The sequence below is a fragment of the Sarcophilus harrisii genome, chromosome 2, assembly GCF_902635505.1.
Source record: "Sarcophilus harrisii chromosome 2, mSarHar1.11, whole genome shotgun sequence".
In the NCBI taxonomy this organism is placed as follows: domain Eukaryota; kingdom Metazoa; phylum Chordata; class Mammalia; order Dasyuromorphia; family Dasyuridae; genus Sarcophilus; species Sarcophilus harrisii.
Window position 1 is genome coordinate 229845036 of NC_045427.1, and position 21758 is coordinate 229866793.

A 21758-nucleotide genomic window follows, 5' to 3' on the forward strand; every position below is an offset into this window, starting at 1 on the left:
TAGTAGGTGATTCTTCCAGAAATAATACTTTGGATGATGTTTTTTTTTTTTTTTTAATGTCCTAACATTCAAGTAAGTCATCTATGTGGTAGTGTACCTTAAACCATCATGTTGTTTTTGTTTCCATTGTCCTTTGGGTCATGTGAAATTATGAATATTTTGAGATTGTGTTGGTGTTCCATGACTTATAGCCACATAACTTCAACAGAAGGATACTGGTATAATAAAACTGCTTGTTATTCTAATGTCAATAACCCTGAGTGAACTCTCAACATTTCTCTGTTTTAAATAAGTAGAATTACAAAATCTTTCCTTTTTTATTGGCCTAAAATTTCCTCTATATAATCTCTAGTTTCTGTACATTCTACAGGAAAATTATAGTTGAGGTAGGCTTCACTAATGTCAATTAGTAGAGGATTACTTTATACATGTTAATACATTTAAATGTTTCATGTTAATACATTTAAAAATTATGAATTTTACATGCAATATTGCAACCTAGTTCTTTGCTTGGTCATACTTTATTATAGTAGTTGCATTCTTTTCTATCATCCAGCTTGTGCCTGACAAAGTCATTTTATGATAGCATATTTTGCATTTGGATCCAGGGGTCCCCAAACATTTTAAAAAGGGGGCCAGTTCACTGTCCCTCAGACTGTTGGAGGGCCAGACTATAATAAAAACAAAAACTTTGTTTTGTGGACCTTTAAATAAAGAAACTTCATAGCCCTGGGTGAGGGGGATAATAGTCCTCAGCTGCCGCATCTGGCCCACCGGCAGTAGTTTGAGGACCCCTGGAACTTTGAATTAGCTTGTCATTAATCCTCTTTCCCTTTCTTCTATCTTGGAATTTAGGAGGAAGAAGCTAAGGGAGGAGATTAGAGAAAAGAAGCTCTCTCAAAGAAGTTTGCAGAATCTTAAAGGTGAGATGGGGAGAGCTATGAACAAGATGTTGTGGAAGGAATTATGCACTGGAAAAAAAAGAGATTAATTTTATTTCCCATTTCATCAAATTTAGGGCTTAATTACTCAGATATAAAATTGCTATAAAACTGCTCTATTTGCCTGAAAAGTGGTTTGTATAATCTTTTGATGTTTCTAGCCCTAAATTTTAAGATTCTAAGGATTAGAAAAACACATATCAGTCCCTCTCTCATTAATACAAGCACTGATATATTTTGACATATCCATTGAGTAAATTAATGTATTATAGTCACATGTATTTTTTGAAGCAGACTAAATTTAGGGTTCAAATTAGATTAAAAATTATAATTTACACAACTTATTCTCTTTATCTGGGTACATGCCTTTTTTCTTCACTCCAGCCCTACTGTGGTATGTCACTTAATGCAGAGGTGACTCTGGTTATTCAAAGACTGTTAAGAAAATCTCAATTTCTGGCAGGTCCTTGTAAGCAAGAGCTGTTTTGCAGGCCTACTAACTTATAAACCTGCAAGGACAAGCTTGGAGTTTGGAGAGGCATGTCAACAAAGGATTTGTGGCTAGATTTTAAGTAAATATGTATATGTAATTTATTGTTATTATTATTAATTAGTTGCAGTGAAAGTACCAGGCAGAGTTTCATTACCCAAGAGTTTCTTTTAAAAGTGAAATTACAGGTCTAATCCCTATCCCTTATATCATCTACCTCCTTATAATAAAGTTGTGAGATTATTGTGGGGATAAAATAGATACTTTTCAAACCTTAAAGCACTATATAAATGGTAATGATTATTATTCTTCTTATATGTGACCACAGTTCATTTAACTTCTACATAGGCTCAGTGCCTTCTACATTGTGCATATATGGAAGGAGAGTTCAAACCACCAAAATCTGTAATTCTTAGTTTATACTTCTTGGGGAAGAGGAACCTTGATTTTTGTTTCTTGGTATCTTTCCCCAAACTTAGCACAATTATATATATTTATATATTACGATCGAAGAAACTTCCTCTAAAAAAGCAGCTGGTGCCAGCTCTGCAATGTATGGTTCTAGAGGCTTGACCAAAGCATGGAAAGATTAAAAGATCTGTCCAAAGTCATAATTAATATGTGTCAGATGAGAAAACTAAGGGTTAAGTGGCTTGCTCAGGGTCACACAGCTAACAAGTGTCTGAGGCAAGAGTTTCCTTCTGACTCCAAGTTGAGCATTCTGTTCATCCTGCTGCCCACCTGCCTGAGATAAGCAGAACTCAGATGAATAGTGTGTCTACTCAATAACAGTAACTCATATGTACAGAATCTTTAAGTCTTGCAAAAACATATTGGTCTCTCTTTTGGGCTAATTCAATTCTGCTTTGCTCATAAAGCATAGCACCTTTTCTGATGAGGCCACGCCATTCTGAGTGATCATGTGCCACTACCTCCCATATCATGCAACTGATTCTAAATTTCTTAAGAGATACCTTGAAAGTGTTTTGTATCACTTTTATAAATCTTAAAATACCATGCAATTCAGATCTTATTAATGATTATAGGATAATATCTTTTCCCACTTTCAAGGATTTTGTGATCAACAATAAATTTATTAATAAATGAGCATTTATTAAGTGTCTCCTGTATGCCAAACATTTTCTTCGCTTTTAAAATATTTGGTAGACCACAACCAAGTGAACATAACAATTGTATTTTTTAGTGACTGAATACAATTTGAGTGTTATGGATTAATCCCTGGACTCAATGAAAAAAATTTTGGGATCATTCCAGGAGCAGATAATACAGGAACAATATTTACTTCATCCTTTCCCTCTATTTTGATTTCTTCTGGATTGGCCTCTATATTTTTAGAGGTGTTCATTTCATGTATTTTGAAATTATGAATATGAAAACATCTCTTAATATCGTTCTTAAAATTTTTAAATACTTAAACCACCTCTTTCATAGTAATGAGGTTGCAGTTGTCAACAGAAATACTTTATCACATATGTATCTATAAAATAAACATAAGTTAATTTAGAGGGGGCATTTTAGAGGGAGATAAGAAAACAACTCATTGAGGAAGAAGAGAATGTTTGAGGTAAGCTTTAAAGTAAGTTGAAATGTGAAAAGGAAAACGTAAATAGGGAGTGCATTCCTGTTATGAAGGGAAGAGGCTATGCAAGGCTCAGGAGAAGATTGTCCTATGTGGAAAATAGTCAAAGGGCCAGTTTGGCTGTAGATTAGAGTGACGTTTAACAGAGCTGCAAGCAGGTCAGAGACAGATTGTGAAGGGCTTTACATGACAGAGGAGTTTACATTTTTAGTAGTAATAATAGGGAGCCATGGTAGGTGGCAATAATAGTCCTATTGTCATAGAATTGTACTTGAGGAAAATGACTTTGCAATGTAATGTGGAGGATGGACTGGAGTGGGGAGAGACTTAAGGCAACCATTAATTGGCTTAAATTAAGAGCTACTGCGGTAGTCCCAGATGGGAAGTGGTAAGAGCCTGAATCAGAATGTGAGCAGGAGAGTAGCAATTTTTATAACCTCTTTAAGCTTAAACTGCTCGTATGAAACAATCAGTGGGTCAAGGTGCATTTATTAAGGGCCTACAATGGTCCGATGTAGTGCCTCATTTAAGACAGGTAGCTTTCCTGGGAAGCCAGGCTAAGAAACCGCAGGTCGCTCAGGGAGGGTTCTACCGACGCGTCACAATCCGCCTTCCTCCCATTGGGCAGCTCCGCCTGGTCTCCTCCCCTTTTCTCCGCGTTCAGGAGTAGCCTGCAGCCTTCCCACCACACCCCTTTTAAGTAAAGGATGGAGAATGAGGGTGGCCTGTTCCTTTAAGAGGAAGATACCAAGTGCTTTCTTGTTTATATCTTCTCCTTCGGTTCCCAGATGCTAAAAGGCAGGCATAGTAGAGCAGAAAAAAGAGAGTAGAGAAACGTTCCACTTTGGGAGGGGGGATCCCCCACAGAAAGCACCCCAGAAGGGGCTACATTAGGGGCCCGGGTTGATTTGTGCCCCTCCCCCAAGCCGGAGATGGTCCAGTCCCAAGATGGCCGCCACCATGAAGAAGGCGGTGAGTGGGGCGCTCTGGGGGTCTAAGGCTTTGGGTTGAGGTGTCGGGACCTTAGGTGGCCTAGGGATTGGAGGTTGCGGGCGGCTGGAGCCGGCGAGGGATACGCGGCGGGACTTAAGCTCCCGGGGAGGGTCAGCTTACTGGATGTGGCCCTCGGCCCTAGGGGCCCGCGTCCGGAGCGGCCTCCTTCCCCTCCCCCCCGCTCCTGCCTTGCCTGGGGGGCCGCGGCGTTAGGCTTGAGGCTCGGGCTCCTCCTAGGGCCAGTGCGGGGTCGCGCGTCTGGGAGCGCCGCGGTGATTAATGAGGGACTCTTTTGGCTGCCCCTTCCATCCTCATTCGTGGACTTCTGGGTCCCCTGAAGACACAGCCTGGCCTGGGGGGAGGGGCAGCTTCACTGAGCAGAGGGACGGGGAGAGCTCCTAGAGCGCCTGTGCAGTGGTGGTAGGGAGGGGGGAGGGGGGATCTGGGAAGTAGTGGGAAGGACACTTCCTTGAAGTACATGGCAAGTTCTCTTTGGCTTGGCTCAATTCGCCCCTATCCCAGCACCGTTCAGACTCTTAGGTTTTAGATCTCAAACGATCCTTGGGACATAAGAGTGTCAGAGCCGCGAGCCCGTAGTGGTCCTCCAGAGCAGGTGTTCTTAATCCTGCTGTGGGTCTCGGACCTCTTAGGGTGTCTGGCAGGACCAGTGAACCCATTCTTAGATTGATGTTTCTAAGTAATAAGCATGGTGGTATTAACAGTAATTGACATTTACGTCTCACCTTAAAGCTTGCGAGGTGCTTAACAGGTATTTTTTTATTGCATCTTCAGGAGGTAGGTCCTGTCCTCTTTCTTATTCTAATTTCACAGGTATGAAAACCGAGGTAGACACTGACTAGATAATTTGTCTGCGGTCACACAGCTTGTGTCTGAGCCCTCATTTCAATTCAGGGCTTCTGACTCCAGGACTAGTGCTAATTTATGTAGGATTGCAAAAGAAACATTGTATCTATGTCTGCCTGTTGACTGGGTCCTGGGATAAGGACTCCTGGTAGTACCACGAGGCTTATTTTACAGACCACAAAACTGATACCAGAGTGGAGAAGTGAATTAATTGTCTGAGGGGACTGATTAAGTAGGAAGGCCAGTATTCAATTGAGCCACCAACCAGTGACTTTTGTGTTTTAAGCACAAATTTAGTCACAAATTGTGAGCCTCAATAGGATATGTATCTAAAAGGACATTACCAATAGCCTTGAAACCCAATTTCAGTCTGTTAGGAATTACTTTCCCTTTTTTTTGTTGAGGAGGGGTTATGAGAAACAATGATGGACTTGGATTTGATAGGCTGAGTTTGAATTCTGACCCTAATATGTAATATGTCAGTAAATATATATTTTGTGTAGGTGCTTGGAATATAAAAAGAAAAAAATTAAATTTCAAAAAATTGAAGAAGGATTTATAAGCTATCCAGGAAGACAGTATGTACAGATAAGTCAGCAAGCACTTATTAAGCACTTACTCTGCTCTGACAGTTGGGAGTATTAAGAAACATTGCCTTTAGAAGGTGCTTTTAAGGTATTTCTTGAAGGAAGTGAGTTAGATGGAAGATGTAGTGCCAAGTGTGGAGCAGAGAGAAGGTTGGTTAGTTGGATGGCAGTATGAAGGAAGGAGAGAAATTTCTTTTTAGGTTGGGAATATGGGATTTGGCTGAGTTTTGTTAAATTGTAGAATACTAAACATATAAGTTTCTATTTTATCCTGGAAGCAATAGGCAGCAGTCACTGGACTTTGTTGAGTAGGGAATTGACTTGTATACTTAAGGAAAATTATTTTGGTGGATATGGAGTAAGAGGCTTGAGGGAGGGAGATAAATCAGAAGACCCAACTTTTTAACATATATAGTTTAGATTCAAAATAAAAGACAGTTTTGGAGGGACAAGCAAAAGTCAGGAGACATAATAAGTCCAGCGCTAGAAAGGTCTTCAGAGGCCATCTGATTTAGCTCCTTTTATTTTTACAGATCAGAGAATAGAGGCCCTTGGTTAAGTGACTTGTCTAAGATCACACGTGTAGTAAGCATCAGGAAAGGCTTCATTTAGGAAATGACATTTGAGTTATTTTACATAAACTCAGAGGTGAGGAAATAGTGCATTTCAAGTGTGTTCAGATAACTTCTGCAAAGGCAGGGAGATAGGAAATTGAACACAATAGATGAGAATATCGAAAGGCCAATTAGTGTGGTAAGGAAAGGAATGTATAAAAAAGCAGGAAAGGTTATCTGAAGCCAGGTTGTGAAAGACTTTAATTGTCAAATAGTAAGAGGAAAGTGGAGACATTTATTACTGATCATCTTTTCAAGCAGAAGGGACAGAAGAGATTTAGGAAAATACAATGAATATATAGAATAGAAGTATCCAATTAGGATTTTTCAAGGGTGAAGGAAACATGAACACACGTGTTTGTAGACAGTAGGGACAGGATTTATAAATAGTAGGAAAGGAGCCAATAGACAGGAACCGATGAAGATAAATGATAGAATGGGAATAACAAAGTGGGCAGTCTGTTGGAGGAGACTAAATGGAATGGCATCACTTTTGCAAGCCAGAGGAGTTAGTCTTGGAAAGGAGGAAAGTCTCCTTTTCATGTCACACTTTATAGGTGTGAAGAAGGAGATAATAGCAGAAAATATTTGAGTGATATGAAAAAGAGAAGAGAAAGTTCACAATGGATGGTCTCGATTTGTTCTCTAAAACACAAAAGTACTTTATTGAGACAAGGTTGTCAGCTGAGAGGGTGTGGGGATGAAGGAGCTATGAGAGATTTGGGAAAGGATGAAAAATTTGGAAGATCTGTTTTGGAGAGTGGAATTGTGAGTTGATAAGATAGATATAGTAGGATTGCCTAGCATTGGTGATGGCCTAGGGCGTCTGTATGACCTAAGTTTGTGGTAGATATAATCAAAATGGTTGAGTGATTTTCTCCACCATCATTCAGCAGCATATATGTAAGAGTAAAGGTGGTACACAATGGGAGAGTTTTAAGACTGAAGATTGTTGGGGGAGCTTGTTATTATCAGGGGAACTTGTCATTGCATATACTTTCAGATGAAAGTATAAAGTTGAATTAGTTCACCAAGGAGTTAAGTTGAGGGAAACAGGGAGAGTGGCAGATGCAGGGGAGATGGTTTGGAGAGAACTGAAGGGTTGAGGGAATGGAGGTCATGGAATAGACAAAAGAGTAGACTGGTAAGGGAAGATAAAGGGAGAACGGGAAAGCCAATAGATTTTGGTCAAATAAGAGAATTTTTATAATTCTTGAAGATGGAGACAGTACATTTGTAGGTGATGGCAAGATCAAGGCCATGACCATCTCTGTAATGCCTGAATGGGATGAAAGTCATGTGAAGTGAGTAGGTTGAAAAACATAATGGGGAATATAAGGGTATTTGAAAGAGAATGAAAATGTATATTAAAGTCCCTTAGTTTGAGGTCAGAAGATGCAGAAGAGAGAAAAATTGTCTCATTGAGAAAAGATAGGGAACGATCTGTAGGTTTAATAGACAAAAGCTAACATGTTTTCCCATTGGGTGGTAGATATGAATTTCATGACCTCAAAAGAGGAGAGGTTACTAATAGAGATCGGGGAAAACCAAGGGGAATGCCTTCGCACAATGGAGAGAATGCTGGGCCTGGAGTCAGGAAGACTTGAGTTGAGATGTGATTTCAGACATTTAATAACCATGTAACCCTGCGACAAGTCACTTAACCCTGTTTGTCTCAGTTTCCTCATTTGTCAAATGAACTGGAGAAGGAAATGGCATATCACTTTAGTAATCTTTGCCAAGAAGGCACCAAAACACCCCAAATAGTGGCGGGAAGATTTGGACACAACTGAAAAACAACTGATTAAAAAATACTAAAGCACTATGTAGTTGTTAGTATATTGAATATTCTAGGTCATCTCTTAACCTATAATGGAATGTTTTCCCTACTAGCTTCACTGATTTCCCTCTGTATTTATATCCAATTTATCCTGTATATATTTTGTTTGTATTTTGTCTCTCCAGTTTCATGGTAAGCTTAAGGGAAAGACTGATTTTGCTTTTCTCTTTTATCCCCATTATTTATCACACTACTTGTCCAGTAGTAGGCATTTGATAAAGACCTCTTGACTTGTGGGCAGTCAGAATTCTGTGCTTACTCTATTTTGTCAACAAGTACTGAGCTAGTCCTTATGCTTAGTCTGTTTTCAACAAATATAGAACAAGGTATTATGTCGGGCACTAAAAATGCAGGTTTAAAAAGGCTTAAAAATAATGGGTTTGGAGGCCTTGAGCAAACCATTTAATATTTTGTCCTATAAACTATATAATATCAAATATTCTTGGCTTTTAGATTTTTTTTTTTTTTTTTTTTTTGATTCTTTGACATTGTCTCTGCCTGAGAAATGTATAATCCAGTTGGGGAGAGATCATTTATATATAAAGATCAATAGTAATAGAAGGACTAAAAGTACTTAGTACATATTCTTGTTAACATATTAAAACTAACCCTATCTAGCAATCATCTCTTTTGAACTCCAATCCTAAATCAGCAATTTACTGTGACTTGGAAGACCCAACTACATTTCAAACCTGTTATATCCAAATAGAAGTCATTTCCCTCAAAATCTATTCCCCTTCTATACTTTTCTTATTTCTTTTAAGAGTACCATTATCTTTGGCAAGCAGGCAAACAAAAGACATTTATTAGACAGTTAATATGGCCAAGCATTATGCTGAGTTCTGGGGTACAAAGAAAGCCAAAATTAGCCCTTGCCCTCAAGCCACTCACCTTTTTTTTCCCAAAAGTGTTTTATTTTTCCAAATACATGTAAAGAGAATTTTCAACATTGATTTTTGTAAAACTTTATGTTCTAAATTTTTCTCCTTCCTCCCCAAGAGGAAGCAGTTTGATATAGGTTAAATATATATAATCCTTTAAAACATATTTCCATATTTGTCATCTTGAAGCAGCTGCAAAGGATCAGAAGTGAGAGAAAATAAATGAAGTGGAAATAATAAATGAACTACTGTGCACATTAAAGATGTGTGCGTGTGTATATGTATATATGTATATATGATTGCTGATAATTTCAGCAGTAGTAAGAGGGACCAACAAAAGCTTCTTGAAGAAAGGGTTTTAGCTGAGATGATCAGGGAATCTAGGAGTTATAGATGAAGAGTATTAAAAAAAACCTTGGGGGATAAGCAGTGAAAATGCACAAAATTGGAAGATGCAATGTCTTTTGAAGGAATAGCAAGGAATCCAGGGTGACTGGACAGCAGAATATTTAGAAGGAGGTAAATATATTGAGAAAAGTCTAGAAAGGAATTATGGTATGAAGGATATTAAAAGACAGAATTTTTTATTTGATCTGAAGGGAGCTATTGGAATTTATTAAATAGTGAGAGAACAATATGTTCTGATCTGTGCTTTAGAAAAATCATTCTGGTAGATAAATGGATCAGTGTGGTCCAGTAGGGTCAGGGAGACTAACCAGAAGCCTATAGCAATAGTCAGGGGGTGAAATAATATAGATCTGCACCAGAATCAGAGTAGAGAGAAAGGAGAAGTGTACAGGAGAAGTTGTGAAGGTAAAGTTGACAGTACACTTGGGTTGCCTGCCTGATGGTTATACTATAGTTATGGGGAATTTAGAAGGGGGAGAAGGGATTTAGTTTTTTTATTTTTTTTTATTTTTATTGTTTGTTTTATTTTGTTGGTTGAGAGGTAGAGAATGATTTAAGTTTTGGATATGTTCATCTATGAAATATCCAAGAGTCATTTGTAGATGTGCCACTAGAGGGCAGAAGAGAAATTGTAGGGTTGGATATATAGATCTGAGAATCATCTGTATAGCAACTGAGGCAACCAGGTGGTACAATAGAGAGAACTTTGACCCTGGATTCAGAAAGATAAGTTCAAAACTTAATTCACATACTCACTAGCTGTGCAAATAAGCAAGTTTCCTTCTCTCCAAAATGGATAACATGAGAAAATTTATAAAGCACTTTTTAAAAAATTAAGGTGCTATATTAGTGCTCTCTGTTAACTATTATCGAATATATTTGACCCATGAAAATGATCAAGAACACCAAAAGAAATAGAATAAAGAAAGAAGAAAGGATTTGTGGGGTATCTTGAAAAAAACACTTAGCTTGTATGAAATGGAAAAATATCAAGCAAAGAAGACAAAAGGAGTTGTCAGGTAGGAAAAGCAGAAGAGATGTGCCATTGAAACTTAGAAGAGAATGTCAAGGAGAAAAGTGATGAACAGTGTCAAAGGGACAGAGAGGTCAAGAAGGATGATGCTGTAGATTTGCTGATTACAAGGTCATATAGGTAATTTTGGAGAGAGTAAATTCAGCTGAAAGATGAGGTCAGAAGCTAGATTGCAGAAGATCAAAAGATGAGAGGGAAGGAAGTAGAAGTGATAAGTATAGACAGCATTCTAAAAGGAGTTTATCCAGAAAAAAAGAGGAGTTAGAGGATGATTGATAGCAAGGGTGGACAGATCAAGTAAGGATTTTTTAAAGGTAGGGAGACATGTGAATTTATGGGCAATAACTAGCAAGAAGATAGAAAGATTCAAGAATAGAGAGTAAGGATGATAGAGGGAGCAGCCTACTGAAGTAGAATGGTAACAAGAAAGTATACAGACAGGTTTTCTTTGGCAAGGAGGTCACCCTCTGTATGTGAGACCAGGAGTAAAAGAGCAAACTAGAAGAAGATATCCCAGTGATTTGAGATGAAGAAGTAGGGAGAAGAGAAGTTCTCATCAAATGTCCACTTTTTTTTTTCAATGAAATATGAAGCAAATTCTTAGTTGAGAGTATAGAGGGAGGGGGAGCTATGGGACAATTAAGGAAAGATAAAAAAAGGTTTGGAAAAACCACTTTGGTGAATGGAATATTAAGGAGGTTATAAAAGGATTCCCTTGCTGCTTTCAGGGCCTAATTGAGACTGTGACATAACATTGTAGTGATCTCAATCTGCACAGATTCATTAATCTCCAGCTGCTTTCATCAACATGAGGTTAGTAGCTTTGGCAGTGGATAGTGGGAGTAATTCAAGGTTGAGCACTGGGGACAAGTGATTTGAGAATACAAGATAGAATAAAGTTGGATTGGTTCATTGAAAGGAAAGAAAAGAATGGGGAAAAGAAAAGTTAAATGTTACAGTGAGGGCAAAGAACATAAGACAGAGGGAAAAGAAAAGCAATCCAAGATTATAATCAGGTAAAGGAATTTCAAAGTTCATGATCATGAAAGTGGGATATTTGTGCACAGTAGCAAGATAGAGATGTGGTCTTGTCTGTGCGAAGCTGAGGGGATTGGTCATGACAAATAAATATGTAGTATATATGAATATATAGGAAGTATTCATTCATTTTTACTCCTTGAGTATTAGAGATTTCTACATTTCTTTCTGGTTGTGAGATCAAGTAGATGATGTAATTGATTTCCTGCATTTTTGTGATATGAACCCATATGAAATAGATTACTGAAATGATTATGATGTATAGGCCACTTAGCTATTTTTTGTGAGTATGGACTTTACCCCTAAGTAAGCAATTGTCTCATGAATACATTCTAATTGATCAAAAGAGACCAAGAGAAATAATATAGGTGGATTATTACAAATCCATTATTGCAAGTAACAATGTATTTCCTTTAGAAAATGGTTTATTAGCATACATGCTATTCTGAAATAGAAAGATGGGATAAAGAAAAGAACTGTGGATCTAGAGTTGAGTCTCAGCCCTGCTACTCAGTAGTTGTGTGACTATGGTCAAGGCATTTGATCTATTTGAACTTCAATTTCTTCATTTGTAAAATGGAGGGATTGGACTAAATGGCTTTTAAGGTTTCTTCATGCTTAAAATGTATGATTCTATGATTTCTAAGTTTTTCTCTAGTTCAATGTCTTTGGCACATCCTCCATTCACAAATAGTTGAAGAGGTACTTGCTTAAATGATTAAGTGAAAGAACTCTGGATTTAGTTATTTGCCCCTTAGAAATTATACTATCTTTTTTGGAGGAGGCAGGGGCTGTAATGCTACAAATTAGATATGTATTGTTTAACAAAAGAAAAAAGTTTATTCATTTAGTGTTTTTCTCCAATTAAATTCAAAACAATTTTTTTTGCATTTGTTTTTAAATTTTTTGAGTTTAGTGTTCCTCCCTTATCCCCCCACCCACAAAGTTATATAAAACATTTTTCCATAAAAGTCAAATTGTGAAAGAAAACATAGATCTCTCACCCTAATGAAAATAAAAAACCTCAAAAAAAAAATTAAGAGAGAAAGGAGAGGGGGAGGGAGAGGAGAGGAAAGGGGAAGGGAGGGGAGGGAAGAAACTCCAGTGGGACAGCACTTCAGTCTGTATTCAGACACAATCAGTTCCATCTCTGAGTATAGATAGAATTTTTCATCTTAAGTCCTTCAGAGTAGTTGTGGATGATTGCACTACTGAGAATAGCAAAGTCATTTGCCCTGGTCATCCCAGAACATTATAATTACTATGAATTCAATACAGTTTCACTTTTCTTGAGTTCATGGAGGACTTTCCAGGTTTTTGTTTTGTTTTATTCTCTGAGAGCAGCCTGCTCATCATTTCCCATGGAACAATAATATTCCATCACAAACACATTCCACAGTTTATTATGCCATTCCCCAATTAATGGGCATCTCTTCAATTTCCTTTTTTTTGTTTTTTTGCCCTAAGAAGAGAGCTGTTATTTTTTATACCTATAGGTTATTTTCCTTTTTTAGCCCAAATATCTACAAAAGAAAATTAAAACCTCAAAAAAGATCAGTTTAAAAAAAATTCTTGTTTGTAAGTAGATTGCTTAGAATAAATTTTCCCATAGAAATTATATTATAGAACTTCCAGGTCACATGAATAATAAGGTGAAGAAGGACTGACATTTTCTCTGATCTTCACAATATCTAAGACCTCTCCAAAACAGAATATATGTGCCAAAGACAAAGTTGTTTGGATTCAACCCAGAATCCAAGAAGTTAAAAAACAACTACAAACAGGGCTTCCCTCTTTCTCCCCTTCTCCCCACCATGAACTGAGTTTATTGATCCCGAACTCAGTCTGCACAGTCTCTCCTCTTCCTACTTTACCAACCAGATTAAAAGGCATGACACAGTTTACTACAAAACCAACACCTAAATTCTGGTCCCCTCCTCCCTTTCCATTGCTTTGGAGACTCCCTGGCTCCAGGCTGTAGAAGTTTGCTGAGGCTAGGATTGCCAACTTGGCTATAGATAGTAGTTCTTCTACCTGAAAGGATCAGCACTGCAAAGGTCTGACCTGTCAGTGCTGGGGAAAATAGTATTTACACAGCTTTAAACTTTTAGTGCTGGGCCAGAGAATTGAGGTAGAGAGGTATAACAAGTGAGCAGGAAAGGATGTCCTTTGTGTAGGGGGCTATATCACCAAGCCTGAGGGGAAAAGCCCAACAACCAACTGAAGTCAGTTCTGATCACCCAGAAGTCAGTTGGCATGGAGACTTAGGCTGGTGAAAAATGAATCATGAACCATTGCCCAATGTAGGAGGACCCTGAGATGCTTTGGAGATCCAGCTCCTAAGGAAAGCACAATATTAGGGGAGGGAGTGAAACTTTGGATGTTCCACGTAAACAGATACATTAAAAGGAAAAACAGTAAGGAGAAGGAAATAATGACCTCCAGATCTAATAGATAAGTTCAGGCATCTATGAATAAGTATTTTACAAGGCAAAGGAAGATGATTCAACACTTGAGACAGAGGAGCCTGTGAAAGTTGTTCTTTATATGAGAAAATGAGAATTGAGAGAGCAGAAATAATGAGCAGAATGGAAAAACTAGAATCTGCAATGGTAAGCCTCACAAAAGAAACAACAACAAAAAAATAATAGATTATGAATGCAAATACATGGGAGTGAAGGGCAACCTAAAAGAAGAGAAAAAAAATTAAAATAAACCTTAATAATGAAAGATATAATAGTAGAGAACTTCCCAGAAATTCTAACCATAGAAAATGAAATTGCAGTTGAAAGAATTCACAAATCACCTCCAGAAAAAAAAAAAAAAAGCAAAGACTTAGAACTCTAAACATATGGTGATTAAATTTAACAATTCATATCAGAAATACTAAGTTCCTTAATTCATGAAGGACATTCAAATAAAGTCTAGATTATTCTGAATTGATTAGAAAAGAGGAGGGAATGGAATAATATGCTGCAAAGAGCTGCTCTCTTTGCACTCATGATGCATCCCAAAGATGACCTAACCTGTGAATTTGTGACTAGCTAGTAACTTTGCAGAAAGAAAAACACAAGATTTACCCTTTGAATACCCCAGACAATAGAAATGCAGAAGGAGTGAATAAATAATTGCAGAAGGCAAGGACAGCTACTACAACCATGTTAACAAGGGACTTCTTTCTATGTATACATAAGGAGATAGGTAAGAGTAAAAATCTCCTAGAACTAATACTAAAGAGGCAGATGGGAACATCATGTTCGTGTTCTCCCTCCCTTCCTCCCTCCCTCCATCCCTCCCTCCCTCCCTCCCTCCCTCTTCAGTTTATCAATTAATTACCCAGCTGCCCCCTTGATGTGAACATTTTGAACTTCAGAACTTGGTGACACCCTGCCTAAAGGTGAATCAGTGCTTTTTCTTTTATGAGGATTGGAGGGTAGATGGGAACAGGACCACCTTAGAAAAGATTAAGTAAATGAAGAAACAGTATTATGTTTATAGCAGGAGTGGGGAAAAGCATATCTTTTGAGAAGAAAAGAAACAACTTTGCAGACAGATGGAAGACAATATAAACCTAATTCTTATAATTTTAAATGTGAAAAGATTAAACAATTTAATAAAACTAATTCAGAAGAGTAGATTTAATCATTTGTTCACGATGTGCCAGACAATGCTAAATGCTACAGATACAAAAAGAGGCAAATAATATTCTTTACTCAAAAGGAGCTTACAATCCAATTGGGAAGACGAGATACAAACAGGTATGTATAATGTAAGTTATATACAGGAAATAGCCAAGGAAAGACACTGGAATTAATGGAGGATGGGGAATGCAGAAAGTGGAATTTTAATTAGGATAAAGGAAGTAAAATCTTGTAGTGTGTTTTTTATTTAAAAAAAAAAAAAACCTTTAAAACTAAGACATACACAAAATAAAACTTTGGGTAATGGGGAAAAAAACAATTTATCAAGAATCAAGTGAATCCAGAAAAGCTGGAGTTGCTATTATGCTATCAGACAAAGCAAAAAACATTAAAAAAAAAAAAAAAAAGATAAGCAAGCACATTATATTATGCTGAAAGGAATCACAGACAACAAAATAACATCAGTAATAAACATAAGCACCAAGGGCCATAAACATCTGAATTCCATAAAGAAAACATCTGCTGTCCAAGAAGATGAGTAATACCATAGTGGGTAGAGACTTAAGTGGATTCCCCCATCAGTTTTGGATAAATCTAAGAAAAAGATAAACAAAAGAGAAAGTATAGAACTTGAACCAATTTCTGGAGAAACTAGAGTTAAAAGTCTTGTGATGTCTTCTAGATAGAACAGCAAAAGTATGTATGTATATATATAAATATATGTATACACACATATATCACTGATACTTTATAGTTAATGAGGAAACCTTAAAATTTGTAACCATTTTTAATTGTGGGGGAAAAATTTGAAGTTTGTAATGACTTTTCAGGAAAAAAAACCTTTTTTTTTTTTTTTTTTGGCACATTGTTAGAAATTTTCCCTTGTCTGTATCCTAAAAAGGTAATTAAAAAAAGGAAAAGAACCTGCTTGTGTAAAAATATTTATAGCAGCTCTTTTTTATGGTGGCAAAATACTGTGGTATATGAATATAATGGAATACTATTGTTCAGTAAGAAATGCTAAACAGGCAGATTTCAGAAAAACCCTGAAAGACTTGTAGGAACAGATGAAAAGTGAGATGAGCAGAACCAGGAAAACCTTGGTCACAATATCAGTAACATTATGTGATCACTTTTCAGAAATATAGTGATCTAAGACAAGTACAAAGGACTCAGGAAGGAAAATGCTATTTGTAACCAAAAAAAGAACTGATAGACTTGGAATGCAGATTGAAGCAATTTTTTTTCACTTTTTATTCTTTTTTATGTTTTTTTTTTTTCCTTTGATCTGTTTCTTCTTTCACAATTGTGACTTATATGGAAATGCATAAACTATATAAAATGATCTACCATCTTTGCAAGAGGGAATGGGAGGGAAGGAAGACAGGAGAACAATTTGGAATTCAAAATCTTATAAAATGAATGCTAAAAATTTTGTTTGACATGCAACTGAGGAAAAATAAAACACTTAAACAAAGACATTTTCCCTTGATAATTGGTAATTTATTAAGTACCTATTTAATATATGCAAGATATATGCTAGACTCGGTACAGATAAAATGAAACATTTCCTTCCCTTCAGTACCTTCTATTATAGGGATGCAACTTGTATATAGCTAGTTTCCTTATTATAGGAAGAGATACAACCTGTATATAGAGCGGAATACAAGGTAACTTGGGTAAAAAAATACTCTAATAACTTGGGGATCAAAAAAGGATTCACTTAGGATATGAAGTCTGAATTAGATCTGTGAGGAATCCAATAGTTCTTAGAAGTGGAAATAAGGAAAGAATACATTCCAGGCATTGGGGATAACCTGAATTTTCACCAAACCATAAGGTGGAATGTCCAGTTCAGGGAGCTTGGAGAATATTAAATAGGATTGTAAAATGTATGAAGAAGAGTTATACGAAATGTTTAGGTAACAAACATCTATCATGGATAATCATAGATGTAGACTTAGAAAATACCTTGGAGAAGATCAAGGCTGATACTCCACCCCCTGATTTTAAGGCAAAAAAAAATAGGCCAGGGAAATTCACGATTTTCCAAAGGTCCCACATAGATAGGATATAGCAGAAAGAGAATTCACACCTAGGACTTTTTGCTCTAAATCTAACATTCTTTCAATCACATGTTTACCCTTGGTACATATTATTATACCCATTATTACATCTTAAAGTATAAATGTTTTTCATAAATATACAAATTTTATTAGTGTTATTCTGCAGTCATGGCAGTTAAGAGTAGCATTGACAAAAACAAATTAATTGCATTTCTCTGAAGACATTTGTGTTTTTGTGCAGAATACTTCCATTTTTTCCGTATATTAGGACATATCCCACATATCTCACCACACCTTCGATCTTCCCCAATACCAGCTCTTATCAACAAACAGGTTCTTTTGAGATTCATTCCACTGACTGATCTCCCAATTCCTAGTCCTTGGAGGCATTTAGTAGGTGGTTTACAGTCTTCTTCAACTTTGCTCTCATATGTCATGTCTTCAGTGTATATATTACTATTCTTTGGCTTCCCAAGTTCCCAACTCCTCAGCTCCATGATTCATACAATTCATTCAATCATTCATGATTCCTTTTCTTTTAACCCCATACCAAGAAGATCATATCCTTGATCTCATATCACTGATAACCTGTAATTCTTTCTGGTCACAGCTTCCTAACACTTGCTAAATTGTCCCGCTTTACTGTGACCTCTGGTTACTTTGCCCCTTCCTGTTTTCCCATTTCATCACCTCTTCTCTGGCATCACTTTGCTTGACTCTATAGTTGAACTATATTGACTTCTGCCTTAGAATGTTTTGCCACTTCATCCTCATCCAACCATTGTGTCTCACATTATCTCACATCTTACTAAAGCCCAACCCTGGGCTGCTGCTGTCATTCACTTTCTCTGCTCTTTGTGAGCTTCTGAAATAGGTGTCATACAACTGCTGACTGAACTTAATACAAATTTATTTTCTCTGATCTTAGTGGGATTCTGCTGCTGCATGGGGGATTTTTACCTGACTGACTTTTACTCCTCACTTAGATATTAGATATTCTAAATCTATTTTTCCTTTCTTAACCACCTCCTCTCACATCCTATTTATTAAAAATTAATTAACAGGCATTTACTAAGTGCTTGCTAATTACCAGGCATTGTGCTAAGTCCTGGGAATACAAAGAAAAGAAACAAATACAAAGGAAAAATAAGAGTCCATGAATCATGCCCTGCTTTCTTCTCCTTTAGTTCCCAACCTACATCTGAGAATCCCACTTCTCATTCCCCTTTTCTCCTTGTGTTTGGCAAATGTGGCTCTTGTCAAGGCTTAGTCTCTACTTGTTCCTTTCTTCTTTACATTCTTTATGAGATTTTGCTCTTTTGGTCCCATTCTCTCATTTTTAGTCTCATCTCCTTACCTTCCTTGTGGCCTACAAACACGTACAAATCTTCTGTCTTTATCAAATCAGTCAAACAATCACTTGACCTTCACATCTTCTCAAGCTATTATCAGGTGCCAATAGAAAGAAAAAAAAATCTGTTCTTTGCCCACGTTTCTTCACCTCCTCACTTTTTAACCTCTTGCAGGCTGACTTCACCACTTGATTGAAACTGCCCTTTCTAAAGTTACTCACAGTCTATTAGTTGCCAAATCAGTATCCTATCTTCAGATCTCATCATTCTTGATATTTCTAATTTTTGAAAGTGCTATCTCCTCCTGGATACTCTAGTCCCTATTTTTAAAAAAGTTGCTCTTACCCTATCCTTTTCCTACCTCTAATCTTTGTCAGTTTTCTCTCCTGAATCATCCCTGGATCCTCTTGCAGGTTATCTGTAAGTGTCTCTCCCCTCTGGGCTCAGTCCAATATACTCTCCTTTTCTCTCTACCCATTCTTACTTATTGATCTCATTAATTCTCTTGGGTTCAGTGGTATTTTCCTAAATTGATATTTCCTGCCCTATTCTCCTAAATTTTAATCCTGTCAACATGTCCAGTTGAAACTCTTCTTCCTCCTAAATCCATATTTCCAAAATTTCCTTTTTTATTGAAGGTACCAGCATCTTTCTAGTCAACCAGTTTCAAAGTCTCTTAAGTTACTTGTGACTTTTCCCTTTCCCTCAACCACCAGTCATTTAATTGCCTGTCTTGTCAGTGCCACCTTTTTTTTTTTTTTTAATATATCTCTTCTTTCCCCCCAAAATCACTACATTAATTTAGAGCCCTTTTAACTTTCACATCTGATCTTTTGCAGTAACTTCCTAATAGATTTCATGTTTCTAGTCTGTCCCATCTCTGATCCATAAAACTGTCAAAATAATCTTTCAAATGCACAGGCATGACCACTGCTCAAGAATTATAAGTAGTTCCTTATTGCCTCTAGGATAAGATACAGTATAAACTTATCAGCTTGACATTTAAAATTTTCCACAATCTGATTCCAAGCTGTCTTCCTAGACTTATTTAGTTATTTTCCTTTATGTGCTTTATATATTCCAGTCAAATAGATTGACTTAGTGTTTCTTGAACTTGTGGTTCTATTTTATGATTCTGCATCTTGACATTTTTACATAGTTTGTCCCTCATGTTTGGAACATGTTTTCCCCCATTTTACTTCAGCCTCTTAGAATCTTTTGAATCCTTCAAGACTCAATACAAGTATTTGTGGGAAGCTTTTTCTGATTCTTCTAGTTGTTTATTCTTTCTCCTGTCTCAAAATTTATCTTTTCTTATTTGTGTAAATGTATCTCTTCTGCCCCTGGAATACTTTTTAAAGATGGACTTTTATCTGATTCTCCATTCTTGAATATAGAAGTCATATAATATTTGCTTATTTTAATTCTTTCCTATCAAATAAAGGGGGAGGAAATAGATAAATTTCTTCACTTATTAAACACGTGTTTTTATGGAAAAAATAAAAATTTGTTTTTCAGGCTGCAGAAGATGTCAATGTTACCTTTGAAGACCAACAAAAGATTAACAAATTTGCACGGAATACTAGTAGAATCACAGAACTGAAGGAAGAAATAGATGTTAAAAAGGTATTAGGAAAATATTAAGCTTCATAGTTGAAAAAAATAAATGTAATTTTAGTTACAAATATTTTTAATACTGTGAATTCAAAAACCAAATGTAGAAATCTAGAGGAAATTGTGGTATTGATATCTTGAGTAAACTTTCACTTTAAAAATCATCTTTAAAATTTATTATTTAAGATTTTATTTTCATATTTAATTTTTAATTACTTTTGGGAATATAATCTTCTATAAACTGAAACCTCATGTCTCAAAATGAAAGTTACTTGTGTTTGTAATAGTTCATTTAAAAACTCTCCTTTTCAATGGCATTTTCTCTTGGCTTTATAGAAACAGCTTCAAAATTTAGAAGATGCTTGTGATGATATAATGATGATGGATGAAGATTCTTTAATGATTCCCTATCAAATTGGTGATGTTTTTATTAGCCACTCTCAAGATGAAACTCAAGAAATGTTGGAAGAAGCAAAGGTATATTGAGAATATTTGTATGTGTATGTTTGCATTACAATTCTACACATTATGTTTTTGTTAACTGATAATAAAAATTAATGTACCGTTACTTCTGAAGTACTTAAGCATGGAACCAACACTAAAATTTATAATCAAGGCTCTTGGTTCTGAAAATGGTGATTATGTTTTAACTTAGTTACCAAATTGCTGTGCTATTCATTTATTTCTCACAAGTCTTAACTTTGAAGTTTTTAAAATATTCTCTGGTACAATTTTTCAGAAATTACCTATGAAAAATTTTAATGGAATTGCTGCTAACTAGTTATTTTCTCCTTTTCCAGAAAAATTTGCAAGATGAAATTGAAGCATTAGAATCCAGAGTTGAATCAATCCAACGAGTGTTAGCCGATTTGAAAGTTCAGTTATATGCAAAATTTGGGAGCAACATAAACCTTGAAGCAGATGACAGTTAAAAGTTTTCTAAATATAAATTTTTTATTTGTTTAATAAAATTGAATATTGGTAACAATGATTTCCATTCTTCATATGATGTTGAAATCAAATCAACATTTTTTCTTTTAAAAAATTTCAGTTTTTTATTTAATGAAAACTTGCCTATTTTCACATGTCTTGCTTATTTATTTTATATTTTTTAAAGAAAAAGCAGTATATACATCTGTGTATTTTGCATAATAACTTCAAAATTAGGGTCTTGTGTCCTGTTTATTAAAGCCAGTTAAGCAATCTTTGTATGCTTCTATATTATCATTTAGAATTTTTAATTTCATATTTTCATTTACAGGATTAATTACAATTGTATGACTTTATTTCTATTGAGAATGCTTTGTGTTAGGTATCCCCACTATATGGGTAATGATAGTGAAGAATGCATCTGATGAAGAAATTGATTGTAAAAAGTGGGATTAATATATATGATTTCCAGTTGTATTAACCATGCTTCCATCTCAATGAAAGTATTATCAAAAAGGTATTATCCATGCACTTATTCTGCTGTATTCATTTGACTATAGAAAATAACTTAATTTGGTGTCCTCTTTGAATAGGTACTATCTTTTAATAAAAGGAAAAATAAAGTTAAGATTAGACAGTAGTAGTTACAATGCATATGGAAGGACTTTAAAATATAGACTGTTGGGGCAGTGAGAGACCTTACAGATGATCTATCTGCTTTAGTCCCTTCCATTTTTACAGATGAGGAAATGAAGGCTCAGAGAGATTTAGTGACCTACTAGCTTAGAAACCAAGTTTACACACTAATAATAAGAATGTGTATTTGAGTTCCTTCTAAACTCACTGTGTAAGGTCTACATTATCAT

General features: G+C 36.0%; 1 protein-coding gene across 2 annotated transcripts; it reads left to right on the forward strand.

Moving 5' to 3' along the window:
• The first annotated feature begins 3718 nt into the window (after positions 1-3718).
• PFDN4 (prefoldin subunit 4) lies at positions 3719-21169 on the forward strand. Of its 2 annotated transcripts, none has more exons than XM_003759134.2 (4): positions 3719-4003; positions 19867-19974; positions 20299-20439; positions 20763-21169. In XM_003759134.2, exons 1-4 carry the CDS (start codon positions 3980-3982, stop codon positions 20892-20894), a joined length of 405 nt encoding a protein of 134 aa, XP_003759182.1. In that variant the 5' UTR covers positions 3719-3979; the 3' UTR covers positions 20895-21169. The 2 variants fall into 2 exon arrangements, with proteins under 2 accessions (XP_003759182.1, XP_023351404.1); XM_023495636.2 differs by having other exon boundaries at positions 3821-4023.
• Positions 21170-21758: the final 589 nt, after the last annotated feature.

What these genes read in the sequence shown, in the direction of transcription:
- PFDN4 (XM_023495636.2), top strand. Translation starts at nt 3,964, where the DNA reads ATGGTCCAGTCCCAAGATGGCCGCCACCATGAAGAAGGCGGTGAGTGG. An exon ending in GTGAGTGGGGCGCTCTGGGG is followed by an intron (nt 4,024 to 19,866) that starts GTCTAAGGCTTT and finishes TTTGTTTTTCAG; the next exon opens with GCTGCAGAAGATGTCAATGT. An exon ending in AAGAAATAGATGTTAAAAAG is followed by an intron (nt 19,975 to 20,298) that starts GTATTAGGAAAA and finishes TTGGCTTTATAG; the next exon opens with AAACAGCTTCAAAATTTAGA.